Here is a 17,881-nt window from a genome sequence, read left to right on the forward strand (position 1 = left end):
TGATCACATGGTAAAAGGCCATGATCGGCCCTTTACTCAGATCTGTGATCAGCCAAGTCCCAAGGACTTAGAGATCACAGAGCACGCCATCTGCAGGCCTCAGGGGGCGTTCAGGAAGCACAAGAACAGGAGGACATCCAGGTACGTTCTTCCAGAATTTTGGGGCCGCAGTGTGTAGCAATATTTCCAGGCATTGGGCCTGTTGTGGGTCTGCCATGGTTACCGGTAACACCAACAGCACATTTAAGCTAATTGCCCAAGTGTGATATCTGAGACAATGAACAGTCCGGCATCATTGGTTGTTTTTGTTTATTTTATAATAGAGATGGGAGAAGGGAATGAGTGGGATACTCCTCTGGCTCAACTAGGTACAAATTGGGACACTTGAAGAAAAATGCCTTCAAACGCTGGCTTGACGCTGGCTGAATGCCGACCAATGCTTGCTGGCACTTGTAAATACTGACACTGAACTGAAGACTGACTTCTGACACTCTGGTTAGCTCAAAAGTCCTTTACACTGCTTCCTCCAGTCCTTCCTGACTGAGGTAGCCACTTGTAGACACTGCTGCAACTCTCAACACTGTAATACTGTATACTTCAGGGCCCAACCACTTGTACCACCTTTACTCTTCAGGGTTAACACTGGCACCCCCTTTACTCTATTCCTGCACCTCGGACCTTCTACGGAGTGGTCCCCTCTCTCTAGGCAGACCCCCAGGGACAGTTCGCAGTACTCACGACACAGAATGCTTTCCTGGAACTCAATCCCTCACAGCTCCGCTGGTCCCCAGCACACCGGATCCTTCTGGCAGCTCAGCTCAGCCCTGGATCCCCTCAGGCAGCCACCTGGGATACCCGATTCTTCCTCACAGGCGGAGAGACAGCTGTACCCTCCCTCCTGGGACTCTGCTTTCTGCCAAAGACCATCTGTCATGTACTCCCCACAGACCTATACCCCCTCCCAGAATGCTCTGCGGCAGAATCTGCCCTTCCAGGATGAATACAAGCCCTGGTGTGCTATTGGTTAGGTTTCCTCCACTGCCCAATGAGAGCCCTCATTGGGACACAGTGGGGAGACTCCCCAACTCAACAGGCACACCTGGGAACACATGCCAGCCTAGCTGAAAATCATGGCCATGCTGATAAGCAGACAAGGCCTACTATACTTTACCTAGCACCTACTTTGGAGGGTGCTACATGTGTAACGTGGTAAAACCAAAAAAGACCAATAATTTTGAAAAAAAACCTGAATTTTCTACTTTCTGCGAAAAACATATGTAATAAAAAAAATTGAAAAAAATAAAAATGTCTTTCAAAAATGTAGGCCAATATGTATTCTGCTTCATATTTTTTGGTTAAAAAAAAAAAATCACAATAAGTGTATCTGCATTACAGCGTCCAAAAATGATGGGATATATTTATGGAATTTTCATTCGTTTCATTTTTTTTTTTACTAGTAATGGTGGCAATCAGTGACTTATAGTGGGACTGCGATATTGCAGTTGACAAATCGGACACCTAGCTGACACTTTTTTGGGAAGGGGGGGGGGAAGAAGAAGAAGAGAGTTGGTTTGTCTTAACCCCTTGGCGCTGGCGCCTCCCAGCCCTTTAAGGGGTTTTGATCCCGGGAGGCGGGGTGGGGTTTTTGATCATGTGACTACCGTGATTGGCTGTCATGTTGGTCACATGGTCGGAAAGCTCCGGATCTCAAGCAGCGATTGGGAGCTTTCTATTAGCCGCCAGTAACTGTCCCAGGAGCGTGCAGGGCAAGCGATTTTGGCACAGCTGTTTTTGCAGTATTGCACGCAAAGATGCGTTCGCTCTGCGCCAAGGCCCACCCACCGAAAAGGCTGCATATTTACGTGCTGTTTGTCACCAAGAGGTAAAAAGCTCCACCTTCATACGATATGAATTGTTGGTATTTTATTTTGAATTTGGTGCTGGCATTGTGCCACAATGTAAAAGTGGCGTATTTTAGAACTACCTGAATTTGGCGCATAAATTGCTGTCAGAATCAAAAGTGTCTCAGATGCTTCATGAATTTGGCAAAACATATTAACTAGAGAAAATAATGCCAGAAAAGTAGCGCTGCAGCTTTTCTGAATCCTCCAATTGTGTAATATCTTGTATATAGCATACGTTTCAAACACCTCTGAAGGTATGCTGTGGTAACTGACACCAAGCAGCAGATCTTTTAAGTCCTGTAACTTGTGAGGTGGGGCTTCTATGCATTGGACTTGGTTTTCCAGCAGATCTAGAGAATTTGGAGGCCAAGTCAACACCTCAAACTCATTTTCATGTTCCTCTAACCATTCTTGAAGTATTTTTACAGGGTGACAGGGTGCATAATCCTGCTGAAAGACACCATTAATATCAGAGAATACCGTTTCCATTAAGGGGGGGGGGGGGTACTTGTTCACCAACAATGTTTAGGTAGGCTCTACGTATCAAGTAACATCCACATGAATGGCAGGACCAAAGTTTCCCAGCAGAACATTGCCCAAAGCATCACACTGCCTTTGCTGACTTGCCTTCTTCCCATACTGCATCTTGGTGCCATCTCTACCCCAGGTAACAAACACACATGTACCTGGCCATCCACATGATGCCAAAGACAGCATGATTTATCAGACCAGGCCACCTTCTTCCATTGCTCTGTGGTCCAGTTCTGATGCTCACCTGCTCATTGTAGGCATTTTTGGTTGTGGACAGCATGGACACCTTGACAGATCTGTGGCTATAGAGCCCCATACACAACAAAATGCGATGCCCATTTTTAATCTTTTCAACACATAAACTTCAGGGACCACTTGTTCACTCTCAGATGCCATTATAACAAGATAAACAAGGTATTTCCTTTACCTGTCAGTGGTCATAAAGTTATGGCTGATTGGTGTATGAATGTGCGTGGGTACTGTATGTATGGATTGTATGTATGACTGTGTGTATAGATGTATGTATGAATTGATAAATGTATGGATAGATGTTAGAACAGGTGCAGGCAACCTTAATAACCACTTCAATACCAGGCACTTTTACCCCCCTTCCTGCCCAGGCCAATCTTTAGCTTTTAGCGCTGTTGCATTTTGAATGACAATTGCGCGGACATGCAATACTGTACCTAAACCAGATTTTTGTCATTTGTTTCCAACAAATAGAGCTTTCTTTTGGTGGTATTTGATCACCGCAAGGTTTTTTCTTTTTTGCTAAACAAATAAAAAAAGACCGAAAAGTTTGAAAAAAAAAAAAAGTTTTTTTGTTTATGTTATACAATTTTGTAAATAGATATGTTTTTCCTGCACTGATGAGGCCGCACTGACAGGCACTGATGAGGAGGCACTGATGGGGTGGCACTAATATGTGGCACTGATATGTGGCACTGATATGCAGCATTGGTGGGCAATGATAGGCGGCACTGATGGGCACTGATAGGCAGCATTGATGGTCACTGATAGGCAGCACTGATGGGCATTACTGAAGGGCACTAATGGGCACTGATAGGTGGCACTGGTGGGCAATAATGGGCACTGGTGGGTGGCACAGATAGATGGCAATGATGGGCACTGGTGGGCAGCACTGATAGGGAGGACACTGGCGGGCAGCACTGATGGGGAGGGCACTGGCGGGCTCCCTGAGCCCTGATTGCCATCCCTGGTGGCCATGGTGGGCATCCCTGGGGTCATCCCTGGTGGTTCTAGTGGCACCCCCCCCCCAAGGGTCTGCACTGGTAATCAATGCTCTGATACTACCAGTGCAGACCCCCTCCCTGTCAGGAGAGTCGCAGATTGGCTCTCCTCGTGCCTGTCAGGCATGAACTGAGGAAAGCCGATCAACGGCACTTCCTATTTACTATGTGACCAGCTGTGATTGGACACAGCTGGTCACATGGTAAAGAGCCGAGATCGGAGATGCGGTGTGTCAGAGTGACAGGCCGCATCACCGATCGCCACTCTGCGCGCCCCCCATATGACGTCCGGTCAGGATAATGCAACCACCTTCCCGCCGTCATTTGCCTATAGGGTGGGCGTGAAGTGGTTAAAGAGGTGGAGATCTACTTGAACATCATGGGAGAGGTCAAAGATCACTGGGCACAGTGTTGCCTCCTTACACCTGATTCAAACCTCTAATTGCCATACTACCGGTCAGGGCCGCTGATAGAAATCATGGGGCCCCGTACAGCCAGATATATATAGTAACTAAGTAGAACTACTTCACTACTGTACTTAAGTACCGAAAGGCGGTATCTGTACTTTCCTAGAGTAGAATTTTTTTCTCCAAATTCCACTTTTACTTCACTACATTTTTTCAATGATTTCAATACTTCTACTCCAATATTTTTTTTTGTGCTGCATAGTTACTCGTTACTATTATAAAAATTACCACTGCCAGGACAGTAGATGGCAGGATTCATGAAGCTCAAAACATGTGTATTATCAGCGCATACGAAAATAAAAGCATTTGTATGCATAAATAAAAGCTGCATTTGAAATAATAAAGAACAATATGATGTTCAAACTTTTGACTTCTTTCTTGAATAACTACATAACACAATACTGGTACTTTTACTTTTAAATTAAAAAAAAAACTACTTGCAATACTTAAGTACAAAAAATGTTGAATACTTTAGTACTTCTACTCAAGTCACTTTTTGATCGAGCACTTCCACTTCTACTCAAGTCACTTTTTGATCGAGCACTTGTACTTTTACTCAAGTATGGGTTTCGAGTACTTTATACAACTCTGCGTACAGCCTACCTGACAGGGCCCCCTTTAGCCCCACCCTCAACTCCGCCCCTGGTCCCGCCCCAGACCCTGCCTTATATGTAATATGTGCTCGTGCTGCTTTTACTAACAGAACAGTCTGGTTTTTCTCCTTGCTTTGCAGTGAAACTAAATAGCCAGATCACTGATCTGTGTACAAAGCATACAGCAAAGTCAGTATAACTAGCAGAAGATGGAGATCTATAGGCTCACAATACGCATTGCTCCTTTACATTTGGAAAATGATTACTGCCATCAGAACCTTATCACGCAGGTATTTTGTTACATGACAGGGTCTCTTAAAGAAATACAGTGATTACAGAAATATGTAATCAGCCATTGCTGACCATTGCTTTTGAAAATGCTAGTTGCTTTACTGGCACATGATGCAGTGGCTTCAATACATTCTGCAATTTTAGCTAAAATTAGCAAAACTAATTTAAGTGGGTCTTATATTACAAAGCAAAGTATGCTTATTTACTTAGGGCCCCTTCTCCATGCCGCAGTATGATTAAAAAAAAAAAACCTGTGGGAAAAAAAAGTAAATATTTACTTTGGAAACTTACTAAACCCGCAGCTTATATGTGCTCCATCCACGATATAGTGTGGCTCCCTCTGCTCCCTGTAAGCTGCCTCTCCTTGCCACTGCTGCTGCCACCCGCCTCACATAAGCCTCTTGATCTCGGCTACTGAGTGGGGACCTGAGCGGAGGAAGATCACTCCGCCAGGGTAGGCAATGGGCAGCCACAGTGGCAGGCATCCGGGACTTTAGCACAGCAGCCAGCAGCAACATGCGGAGCGGGCGCGGGAACGCGCATGCGCCCGAAATTGAAAAAAAAAATTCCTTCAACTGCTCCGCCTCCACCATCCCATAATCAGAAAGGGGCCCTGGAAATGCATGTAGTATATAACAGCCCCTAAGCTAGTAGGAGCAGAATGAGCTGGGGGGGGGGGTGTATTTTGAAAGCCCCCTTTTTTTCTCTGCACTGTCTGCGAGGCTGCCCGGGCCCTCCCTGCTAAGCTGATGACGCCGGGCCCGGTACAATAGGGCTGGTTGTACTGGCTTATCAGCGGCCCTGCACCTAGAACCCTGAAATGTTTTTCTAAAGGGGTAATGTCTGTTGAGGACCATAGTGTCAGGAAGTCCTGAAAATCTTGCAAGTCAGAACCCGGGACCCATAGGAACTTGAAGTACCTAGCCCGAACTGATCCACAATGGGGTCAGGCCACAAAACCGTGTGCCAACCAAGAGCCCTATCTACACTGGGGATCGAAAGTTTGGGCACCCCAGGTCAGTGACGTAGCGTGGGTTGTCAGCGCCCGGGGCAAGGCAAGGAATTTGCGCCCCCTAACCTGCGGACTTTTAGCACTCCCTGAGTCGCTTCCTACAATAGTACTGACCAGCCTGATTCCTACACTGACCACTACACTAACCTACCTGATTCCTACACTGACCTCTACACTAATCTACCGGATTCCTACACTGACCACTACACTAACCTACCTGATTCCTACACTGACCACTACACTGATCTACCTGTCCACATCACTAACCTACCTGATTCCTACACTGACCACTACACTAACCTACCTGATTCCTACACTGACCACTACACTAACCTACCTGATTCCTTCACTGACCACTACACTAACCTACCTGATTCCTACACTGACCACTACACTAACCTCCCTGATTCCTACACTGACCACTACACTAACCTACCTGATTCCTACACTGACCACTACACTAACCTACCTGATTCCTACACTGACCTACCTGTCCACTTCACTAACCTACCGGATTCCTATACTGGCAACTGCACTGACCTCTACACTGACTGACCTACCTGATTTCTACACTGTCCACTATAATGACCACTGCACTGACCAACCTGTCCACTACACTGATCTACCAGATTCCTACACTGTCCACTACACTGACCACTGCACTGACCTACCTGATTCCTAAACTGACCACAACAGGAACCTACCTGATTCCTAAACTGACCACTAAACTGGCCTACCTGTCCACTACACTACACTGACCACTACACTACACTGTCCAGGCTGGTCAGTGTAGTGTAGTGGTCAGTGTAGTGTAGTGGACAGTGTAGTGTAGTGTAGTGTAGTGGTCCGTGTAGTGCAGTGGACAGTGTAGTGCAGTGGACAGTGTAGTGCAGTGGTCAGTGTAGTGCAGTGGTCAGTGTAGTGCAGTGGTCAGTGTAATGTAGTGTAGTGGTCAGTGTAGTGTAGTGTAGTGGACAGTGTAGTGTAGTGGACAGTGTAGTGTAGTGATCAGTGTAGTGTAGTGGTCAGTGTAGCGTAGTGATCAGTGTAGCGTAGTGGACAGTGTAGTGTAGTGATCAGTGTAGTGTAGTGGACAGTGTAGTGTAGTGATCAGTGTAGTGTAGGGGTCAGTGTAGTGTAGTGTAGTGGACAGTGTAGTGATCAGTGTAGTGTAGGAGTCAGTGTAGTGTAGTGGATAGTGTAGTGGTGAATGTAGTGTAGTGGTCAGTGTAGTGTAGTGGACAGTGTACTGTAGTGGTCAGTGTAGTGTAGTGGTCAGTGTAGTGTAGTGGTCAGTGTAGTGTAGTGGTCAGTGTTGTAGTGTAGTGGTCAGTGTAGTAGTACACTACACTGACCACTACACTATCCACTACACTGTCCACTACACTTCACTGACCACTACACTACCCACTACGCTACACTACTCACTCCACTACACTACCCACTGCACTACACTACACTGACCACTACACTGATCACTACACTACACTACCCACTACACTACACTACCTACTACACTATACTACTCACTAAACTACACTACTCACTACACTACCCAGTATACTACACTACTCACTACACTACCCACTACGCTACACTACACACTATGCTACACTACCCACTACGCTACACTACTCACTACACTACCCACTACACTACACTACACTATCCACTACACTGACCACTACACTACACTACTCACTACACTACCCACTACGCTACACTACTCACTACACTACACTACCCAATACACTACACTACACTATCCACTACACTGACAACTACACTACACTGTCCTACCTACAGTATTCCTATACTGATCACTACACAGCGTGACCCTAACTGCTCTGTCCTAACTCACCTTAACTCTGACCCTAACTCACTCTGTCTGTCTATCTCTCTGGCTGCTGCCTCTGGCTCTGACACACTGCTAGACTGTGAACGGGACGTACCTGAGATCCAGCAGAGGAGGAGGAGAAGATTGTGTGGTGGAAGTTCACAGTAAGCCGGAAGTGGGACTCCCATGTGCACCCGGAGGAGAGGAGGAGAGAAGGAGAAGATGCTGGAGGCGCCGAGGCAGGACTCCCGTGCGTATGTGCCACCTGATCACGGACAGGCCAGCCCCCCCCCCCCCTGCTGCACATGACCCTATTCGCCCAATAACAGGGCGCAAAGGAACATGGCTGTCTGGGGACACTGTAATAAAATAAAGAGAACAGGCAGGAGTGACACACGGGTGTGGGATTTCGCCCCCCTAAATTTTGCGCCCAGTGCCGCCGCCCCCCCTGCACCCCCCACGCTACGCCACTGCCCCAGGTAAAAATTTGTATTAATGTGCATAAAGAAGCCAAGGAAAGATGGAAAAATCTCCAAAAGGCATCAAATTACAGATTAGACATTCATATAATATGTCAACAAAAGTTAGATTTTATTTCCATCATTGACACTTTCAAAATTACAGAAAACAAAAAAATTACGTCTGCAAAAGTTTGGGCACCCTGCAGAATTTATAGCATGCACTGCACCCTTTGCAAGGCTGAGACCTGCCAGTGTCATGGATTGTTCTCAATCATTGTCTGGGAAGACCAGGTGATGTCAATCTCAAAGGTTTTAAATGCCCAGACTCGTCTGACCTTGCCCCAACAATCAGCATCATCTTCTAAACAGTTGTCTAGAAAACTGAAACTGAAAATAGTTGACACTCACAAAGCTGGAAAAGGCTATAAGAAGATAGCAAAGTGTTTTCAGATGTCAATATCCTCTGTTCGGAATGTAATTAGGAAATGGCAGTCATCAGGAACAGTGGAAGTTAAACCAAGATCGGGAAGACCAAGAAAAATATCAGACAGAACAGCTCGCAGGATTGTGAGAAAAACAATTCAAAACCCACGTTTGACTGCACAATCCCTCCAGAAAGATCTGGCAGACACTGGAGTTGTGGTACACTATTCCACTATAAAGAGATACTTGTACAAATATGGTCTTCATGGAAGAGTCATCAGAAGAAAACCTCTTCTATGTCCTCACCACAAAAATCAGCGTTTGAACTTTGCAAATGAACATATAGACAAGCCTGATGCATTTTGGAAACAAGTTCTGTGGACCGATGAGGTTAAAATTGAGCTTTTTGGCAGGAATGAGCAAAGGTACATTTGGAGAAGAATTTATTGAAAAGAACCTCTGTTCAACTGTTAAGCATGGGGGTGGATCAATAATGCTTTGGGGTTGTATTGCAGCCAGTGGCACAGGGAACATCTCACGAGTAGAAGGAAAAATGGATTCAATAAAATTTCAGCACATTTTGGATGGTAACTTGATGCCATCTGTGAGAAAGCTGAAGTTAAAGAGAGGATGGCTTCTACAAATGGATAGTGATCCTAAACACACCTCGAAATCCACGGGGGATTACATCAAGAGGCATAAACGGAAGGTTTTGCCACGGCCTTCACAATCTCCTGACCTCAACATAATTGAAAATCTATGGATAGATCTTAAAAGAGCAGTGCGTGACAGACAGCCCAGAAATCTCAAAGAACTGGAAGACTTTTGTAAGGAAGAATGGGCAAAGATACCTCAAACAAGAATTGAAAGACTCTTGGCTGACTACAAAAAGCGTTTACAAGCTGTGATACTTGCCAAAGGGGGCAGTACAAGATATTAACTCTGCAGGGTGCCCAAACTTTTGTAGACGCCATTTTATTGTATTTTGTTATTTTAAAAGTGTAAATGATGGAAATAAAATCTAACTTTTGTTGACATATTATAAGAATGTCTAATCTGTAATATGATGCCTTTTGGAGATTTTTCCATCTTTCCTTGGTGTCCTTATGCACATTAATACAAATTTTTACCTGGGGTGCCCAAACTTTCGATCCCCACTGTATGAATAACTTGTAATGTCTCTATGGGTGGCCAGATGTAAATGCCCTCATATCCATTTACATCATGCTAGTTTTGATCAATCACATTTAGGTCTGGAAAAATATTTAAAAAAATTTTATAGACCTGCGCAGACGCGGAGGAAGGAGGGTGTAAATGGACACAAGTCCTTTTACATCCAAACCCCCGTAGCCCTACATGGAACATTCAATCAGGTCCACATGTAAAGCTGACAGGGGGACCTAATTGAAAAGCTTGGTTGAAAGGTTATTTAAGGGGAGTGGTGGTAGTGGGGGGTAAAAACATGGCTCAGCTGCACATTCTTACTCCCCCACTCCCCTTCCAAACACAAGTGTGAACTAGCAACTCATGCTTATAATCATTATGATGATCACAGCACAGCATGTACTTTATGGCTCTGGCACTGTGTCACATGGCTGTTGGGTGTTGACTTTGTTAAAGTTGTACTGTGTTACAATCAGTATTGCCATAAGTTAACAGAGTCAGCACCCAACAGCCATATGACACAGAGCCAGAGCCATAAAGTACATGCTGGTCTGTGATCATCATAATGACTATGATTATAAGCATACAGTCTGGGAGCTGTACCTTCCTTCCATAGAAATCTGTCATTGTCACTGTGTGCAGTGTGTGCCGCTTGTCTGTGTGCCGCTGAGCCCTCTCAGCCATCTCTCATCAGTCACTTCCTCACTGCACAGCATTTACTGAGGGAGAGTGATGTACAAATGAATCACTCCACCAGGAAAGACATAGTAGGCAGTGGGTGGCTGGAACTACTTATCTCATACAGTGCAGCATGCGGCAAGGATAGTGTGCCTATGCTCCAAAAATGGAAATAAAGTCCCTCCTCTGCTATCACCTACCGGGGCCCCTCTGTTGCCCAGATGGGGGCCAGGAAAATATATTTATACGCCCTGGTAAACAAATTGGAGCGGGGATCTAAAGTCTTTCTATTTATTTAGGCAGAAGTTAACTTTAAAGCTGTCCGGGCCTCTAGTTGAGCTTATGGAGCTCGGGCCTGGTACAGCAGGGCTGGTTGTACTGCCCTATCAGCGGCCCTGCTACCGGTGTTGCAATTGCGCACATTACATGGCAATCATGGGTTTAAATCAGGGGTTGAGGAGGCAACATTAGGAGGAATGTGGAGGAACATGACTTCTCACCACCTGTCAAACACACTCGGATCACTTTTTCGAGGAGCAGCAGTGCCTGCTACAATTGTTAATTAGCCCTTAGTTGCATTTGGCAGCGGCACCCTTAGGGCTCGTTCACACAAAGATGAGGGTTGGTAAAATCCTGCTGGTGAGTCGCAGTTTTACCGCCCCCAATCCCATCCCCTTTAGCAGCCAAAGATGTACACATGCCGCAGAAGGAATTAAGCCCCCAGTTGCTTTTGGTGGGTGCTTCCACCTGCCAATCCCAACCTATTGAAGCAAATGGGGCCACTCTGCAAGTGCCCTGCAACTTCATGCTTCTACGGGGTCCAAGGGGTTAAAGCAGGTGGTGAGAAAGCAACACAACGCTTCCAGCTTTAACCCCATGTTTGCTGTACTGCACAAGGTTGCAGGGCACTTTCAGAGTGGCCTCTTTCACTTGAATGGGTCATGCTTGGCAGTTGCTACACCCACCAATCATGACAGGACGCATAACTCCTGCTGCAGCTGCGACACATGTACACCCCTGGCCACTGCAGCTAAAGGGGGTGATAAAAACACGTCTTAATTATTAGGTTTTACCACCCCCCCCCCAAACTGCAAATGTAAATGAACCCTTACTGTTCTGAGCCCCTTATAAGGCTGCTTTTACACTGATGAGCTGTGGTTTACCCACGCCGTGGGTGCAGCACAGAGCATCTGCAACTTTCCATAGCCGTGTTTTGTCATAGATTCCTATGATATGGCTAAGCGCAGCAAACCCGCAGAAAAGCTGCAGATGCACTTAACTGCACTGCACTGGTATCACTCGGCATGGAACAGGAGCCAGCACTACAGAGGAGGCATCTGCTTATGCGACTCTTGCTCTCTACTACAGCTCAAACTTTACAAGTAATGGGCCATACACACTATAAGATTTTCTGAAGACTTTTTCCTTTAAGGCCCGTACACACGTACCGATCGTCGGCATACAAACGTCGGTGGACGAAGGATCTGCCGATTGTACGCGTGTTAGTATGGTGCCTCCGACAGATGTCTGCGCACAATCCGCGGACAAAAGTCTTTCATGCAAACATGAAAATATTTGTATGCCGACACCAGAACGGACGATTGTTCGCCTGTCAGTACACAATTCGGCCGACAGACCGCAGATTTGCAAGACTGGGCATGCTCAGAAAATAGAAAACACAGGGAAAGTTAACCATTACATGACATCACTTCTGCAGTCGGCGGACAAAATTCTTGTGCTGTCCTTGTGCTGTCTTTGCACTTTTCAGCAGACACCGACATCCCGGGGAGAAAAGAGGAACATTTGTAAGCCGACCATCGGTACGTGTGTACGGGGCTTTAGACTTACCAAAACCATATAATATGAGGTCAAACCTAAACACTTTCAATTTGTATGCCATCTGGCAGGCCCTTGCACTACATAGAAAAGGTAAATCTGAAGGAAAAAGTCTTCAGAAAATCTTATAGTGTGTATGGCCCTTAACCACTTGCCGACCTCCGCACGACTATTTACTGCGGCGGTCAGCCCCTCACAGGCAAAGCGACGTAGGGTTACGTCGCTAGCCTGTGAGGCTCTAGGGAGCGAGCGTGCGCTGCCGAAGGCGTGCTCCCGCTTGGTCACAGACCCCCCCGCGCGTGTGCCCGGCAGACCCGATGTCCGCCGGGCACTCGTGATCGTCCGTTACACCGGGAGAAAGGCAGGCGGCTAATGTAAACAAAGCCGCCTGTCATTCTTCCCTTTGTAAGAATGGTGATCATACGGTTCTACTATGTAGGACCGTTGATCTCTGTTCTTACACATCAAGCCACAACCAATCACAGTTAGAATCACGCCCCTAGGGACACACTTAACCCCTCCCTCTCAAAAAAAGTTAACCCCTTCACTGTCAGTGTCATTTTTACAGTAACAGTGCATATGTATAGCACTGATTACTGTAGTAATGTCACTGGTAACCCCAAAAGTGTCAAAAATTTCAGTCAAGGGTCCAATCTGTCCGCCGCAAAATCGCAGATCGCCGCCATTACTCGTTAAAAAAAAAAAAACAACAAAAATCATTCCCTTAGTTAGTAAATGCAATAACTTTTGCGCAAACCAATCAAAATACGCTTTTTGCGATTTTTTTTACCAAACATATGTAGCATAAAACAAATTGGTCTAAAATGTTAAAAAATTTAGATTTTTACATTTTTTTTGGGGAATTTCATATAAAAAATTTGAAAAATATTGTTATTTTTGCAAAATTGTTGCTCTTTTTTTGTTTATAGCGCATGATCAAAAAATCGCACAGGTGATCAAATACCACCAAAAGAAAGCTCTGTTTGTGGGAAAAAAGGACGTCAAATTAGTTTAGGTACAGCGTCGCACGACCGCGCAATTGTCCGTTAAAGTCACGCAGTGCCGAATCGCAAAATAGGCCCTGGTCAGGAAGGGGGTAAAATCTTCCGGGGCTTAAGTGGCTAAAGGCAGTCCCAGGTTAAAAACATCCAACTTACAAATGGAGGGAGACAACAGGAAGTAAGAAATCTCCCCCTAGGAAGGGAAATTCATTTCTGTAGGAGTTCTCCTGGGAAAAAGGTGTCTCCACTAAAGCTTTATTACTAATCCTTGTTTCCACAACAACCCAAAATTTTCAAAATCCAGTTGTCATAGGGACAGAAAGTGAGGTGAAATCTTCAGAATGGGGTTACAGACAGCAAAACAAATTGTACAGGGGTGTTAACCCTTCCCAATGCTATCCAAAAAACTTAAAGATTATTTTTTTGGCTGAAGATAAACTGTTCCGACTTACAAACAAATTCGACTTAAGAACAGTATTTATGAAATCAATATTGTATGGATACAGATAGCTCTCACTCACTGTCTATGTACGCTAGGGTGACCAGACATCCATGGTTTCTGGGGACACTGTCCATGGACCAAGTCTGTCCCTGGTTTTGTCCCCGAATAGGGTTGCCACCTGTCCGGTATTGACCCGGACAGTCCAGGTATAGACACTTGTGCCCGGCCCGGGTCTCTGTCCGCCTGTGACCTGGACACAACATACTTCCAGTCCCATCCACCAGTAATATGTCCTGGGGAGTGAGCTAGTGCCGGCCCAAGTTCCGGTACTGCACTCCACTCAATGAGATTCCTGTCGGCTGCGCCTTTTTGCCTCTCCCACGCGATGCCTCTCAACCCCGACGCCACTGCCGCCGCCTCGAGGATCTCCTTTGCAGTCATTGGTTGCTGTCTTAGCAATCAATGACATGCTTTTTTTGCCGTTCACACGAAATAGTGGGAGGTAAGTAGCCCTAGAGCGGCTCCACCCCCCAGCTCCTCTCTGACACTTCCCTCCATGGTTGCAGTAGCTCCCGGATACTACTGGTAAGGCAATCTGAATGGATGTGTTAAAGAGGGCAGGGGCGCTGATCTAAGGGGGGGGGGGGATCTCTCTGATCTCTGGAGGTCTCTAGGGAGGGGGGGGGGGGCACTGATAGGCGGCAATGATGGGCTCTGTTAGGTGGCACTGACAGGCATTACTGATATGGAAGTGGGGGGGGCACTGATGTAAGGGGACTGTGAGCTAATGGGGGTCTCTAAGAGGGGGCACTGACTGCTGATCTAATGGTTGGTGATCAACCATTAGATCAGCAGCACCTCCCTTAGAGACCCCCATTAGCTCACAGTCCCCTTATATCAGTGACCCCCACTTCCTTATCCGTAATGCCTGTCAGTGCCACCTAACAGAGCCCATCATTGCCGCCTATCAGTGCCCATCATTGCCACCTATCAGTGCCAATCATTGCCACATATCAGTTCCGCAAATCAGTGCCCATCATTGCTGCCTATCAGTGCCCGTCATTGCTGCATATCAGTGCCCATTATTGCCGCATATCAGTGCCGCCTATCATTGCCCATCATTGCCATCTATCAATGCCGATCATTGCCACATATCAATGCCGCCTATCACTGCCCATTATTGCTGCCTATCAGTGGCCATCATTGCCCCCTATCAGTGCCCAACATTGCCGCATATCATTGCCGCCTATCAGTGCCCATCATTGCCAACTATCAGTGCCCATCATTGCCACATTTTTTCATTTTTTTACCATCTTCCAAGGATTCAACATGTCTTTTAAATGTTGCTTATGACACAAGTGCCTAAACAATATGCGATATATTTACCATTGTAAAACTGAAGCAGTTCTGAGGCAAAATGCTGAGTTTGGAGCAATTAGCAGAAATATTACATTGGTTTCTAAAGTGATGGCCCTAAATTTAGAAGTTTGCCTCTACATTGCTCTAGTTTTAGTTTAATAAATTTGGCCAATCGGGGCTATGTATCAGGAGAATTTCTGGCGCAAAACACTTTGCCCCATAACTGCTCTTTATGCATATGACCATTGGGGTTTATTTACTAATGGCAAATCCACTGTGCGCTACAAGTGCATTTGGAAGTGCAGTCGCTGTAGATCTGAAATGATGATTTCTATGATTCAATCATGTGCAAAGCGAAAATGCTGTTTTTATTATCCTTACGTGTCCCCCTCAGATCTACAGTGACTGTACTTCCAAGTGCACTTGCAGTGCAAATGTAGTGCAAAGTGGATTTGCCTTTAGTAAATAAACCACAATATAACCACACTGATCTTCAGCTTTTAGCTTTAACTGGTCCCATAAAAACAGTATGTGCTTGGAAGATTAAAGGAACACTCCAGGCACCAAAAAAACTTAATCTAAATGAAGTTGTGATGATGCCAGGATGTCCCTGGCGCTGGCTCACCATTCTCGAATAGTTTAACCCCAAAGTCTGTGTTCCAGCACCAATCTCCCAGCATCCTGACTCTTCCGGTTTAGAAATCTCTCTAAATTGGAAGGCTTCTGCAGGGTCGGCCGGAGGCGCCTTCTGATTGGCTGAGAACGGTTAGCTGACGCTCTAAAAGCCATTCAGTGATTCCCATTCATAAAACTGTCTTAAAAAAGAAACATACCTTCTTAAAGACAGTTTTATGAATGGGAATCACTGGCTGGCTGAGAGCGTCAGCTGACTGCTTTCAGCCAATCAGAGGCACCGCTGGGAGATCGATGCTGGAACACAGACTTTGGGGTGAAACTGTTTGAGAATGGTTTAATCCCATAGGGTAAGACAGTGCTGAGGGACCTCCTGACACCATAACAACTTCATTTAGGAAGTCATTACGGTGCCTAACTGTTCCTTTAACATTTGTATTCTTAGAACAGTTAGATATTCATTTTTGATTATTTATGTTCACAGGTATCCTACATGTTACCATGCAATCTTTTACTGTTCTGGATTGTTCATTTATATTGTTATTCTTGAACCAAAATTCTTTGGTAAGAAATAAATGCAAAATATGCATTGAAAAGTTTTTTCCCTATCTTATCATCTTAACATTTGGTAGTCATATCCCAAAAAATTCTAAAAAGTATCTTTTTTTTATCTCATGGATGAAATGTGAGAAATAACATATATATCATACCGTACAATCATTCTTTAAACACATACCACATACACTGCATAGATCATTTAAGGAAAATATGCTTATAAAATAGTTTACCATTTGCCAATAAAAAATAGTTTTCATTTTAAAAATCTGGTCACATTAATGCACACTGCAAGAGCAAATGAACATATGGAACCCTTAATGAATGCACGTGAAAAATGAAACAAATCAGCAAAACAAAAAGAATGTTCACACAACAGTCATTTCATATCGTTGATGTCTCCATATACTGTATAAAGAACGGTAAGGGTATTCCCTGGGAGCCCATCACATATAGCAGTCAGGATCAGCCCCATGGCTCTGGGCAGTCTTTACTCTGATAACATATTGCTCACATATAACACTGGGAAAATCAGTCTAATGACTTCTCTCACTCACCCAGCTCCCGAGCCTCCTCTGTCCCCTCCATGCTGTGCCTTGTTTACATGCGGTTACCCGAGCAACTGTATATGGGAGGAGCAGAGTATGTGCTCACTGAGTATGTCCTCCCACTGACATGGGAAACAAAAGGACTGTGTGAGTCTGCTGGTGACAATACATTTCTCTATAGGAATGTATACTGAACAGGTGACATTACATTTCTCTATGGGAATGTACACTGTACAGGTGACATTACACTTCTCTATGGGAATGTATATTGTACAGGTGACATTACATTTCTCTATGGGAATGTATACTGTACAGGTGACATTACACTTCTCTATGGGAATATATACTGTACAGGTGACATTACACTTCTCTATGGGAATATATACTGTACAGGTGACATTACATTTCTCTATAGGAATGTATACTGTACAGGTGACATTACATTTCTCTATAGGAATATATACTGTACAGGTGACATTGCATTTCTCTATGGGAATGTATACTGTACAGGTGACATTACATTTCTCTATAGGAATGTATACTGTACAGGTGACATTACACTTCTCTATGGGAATGTATATTGTACAGGTGACATTACATTTCTCTATAGGAATGTATACTGTACAGGTGACATTGCATTTCTCTATGGGAATGTATACTGTACAGGTGACATTACACTTCTCTATGGGAATGTATACTGTACAGGTGACATTACATTTCTCTATAGCAGTGATGGCAAACCTTGGCACCCCAGATGTGTTGGAACTACATGTCCCATGATGCTAAACTACACTGCAGAGTGCATGAGCATCATGGGAAACATAGTTTCAAAACATCTGGGGTGCCAAGGTTCACCATCACTGCTCTATAGGAATGTATACTGTACAGGTGACATT

General features: G+C 45.1%; 1 protein-coding gene across 1 annotated transcript in view; it reads right to left on the reverse strand.

Moving 5' to 3' along the window:
• The window catches only part of ERICH6 (glutamate rich 6), a 231,006-nt gene extending 213,971 nt beyond the window's left edge, over nucleotides 1-17,035 (reverse strand). The window contains exon 1 of the mRNA XM_082251532.1: nucleotides 16,995-17,035. Within this exon, the coding sequence (XP_082107658.1) occupies nucleotides 16,995-17,025 (31 nt within the window). The 5' untranslated portion in view covers nucleotides 17,026-17,035. The remainder of the gene's footprint in view (nucleotides 1-16,994) is intronic.
• Nucleotides 17,036-17,881: the final 846 nt, after the last annotated feature.

This window comes from Pelophylax lessonae (assembly GCF_965119305.1).
Source record: "Pelophylax lessonae genome assembly, chromosome: 3".
Classification (NCBI taxonomy): domain Eukaryota; kingdom Metazoa; phylum Chordata; class Amphibia; order Anura; family Ranidae; genus Pelophylax; species Pelophylax lessonae.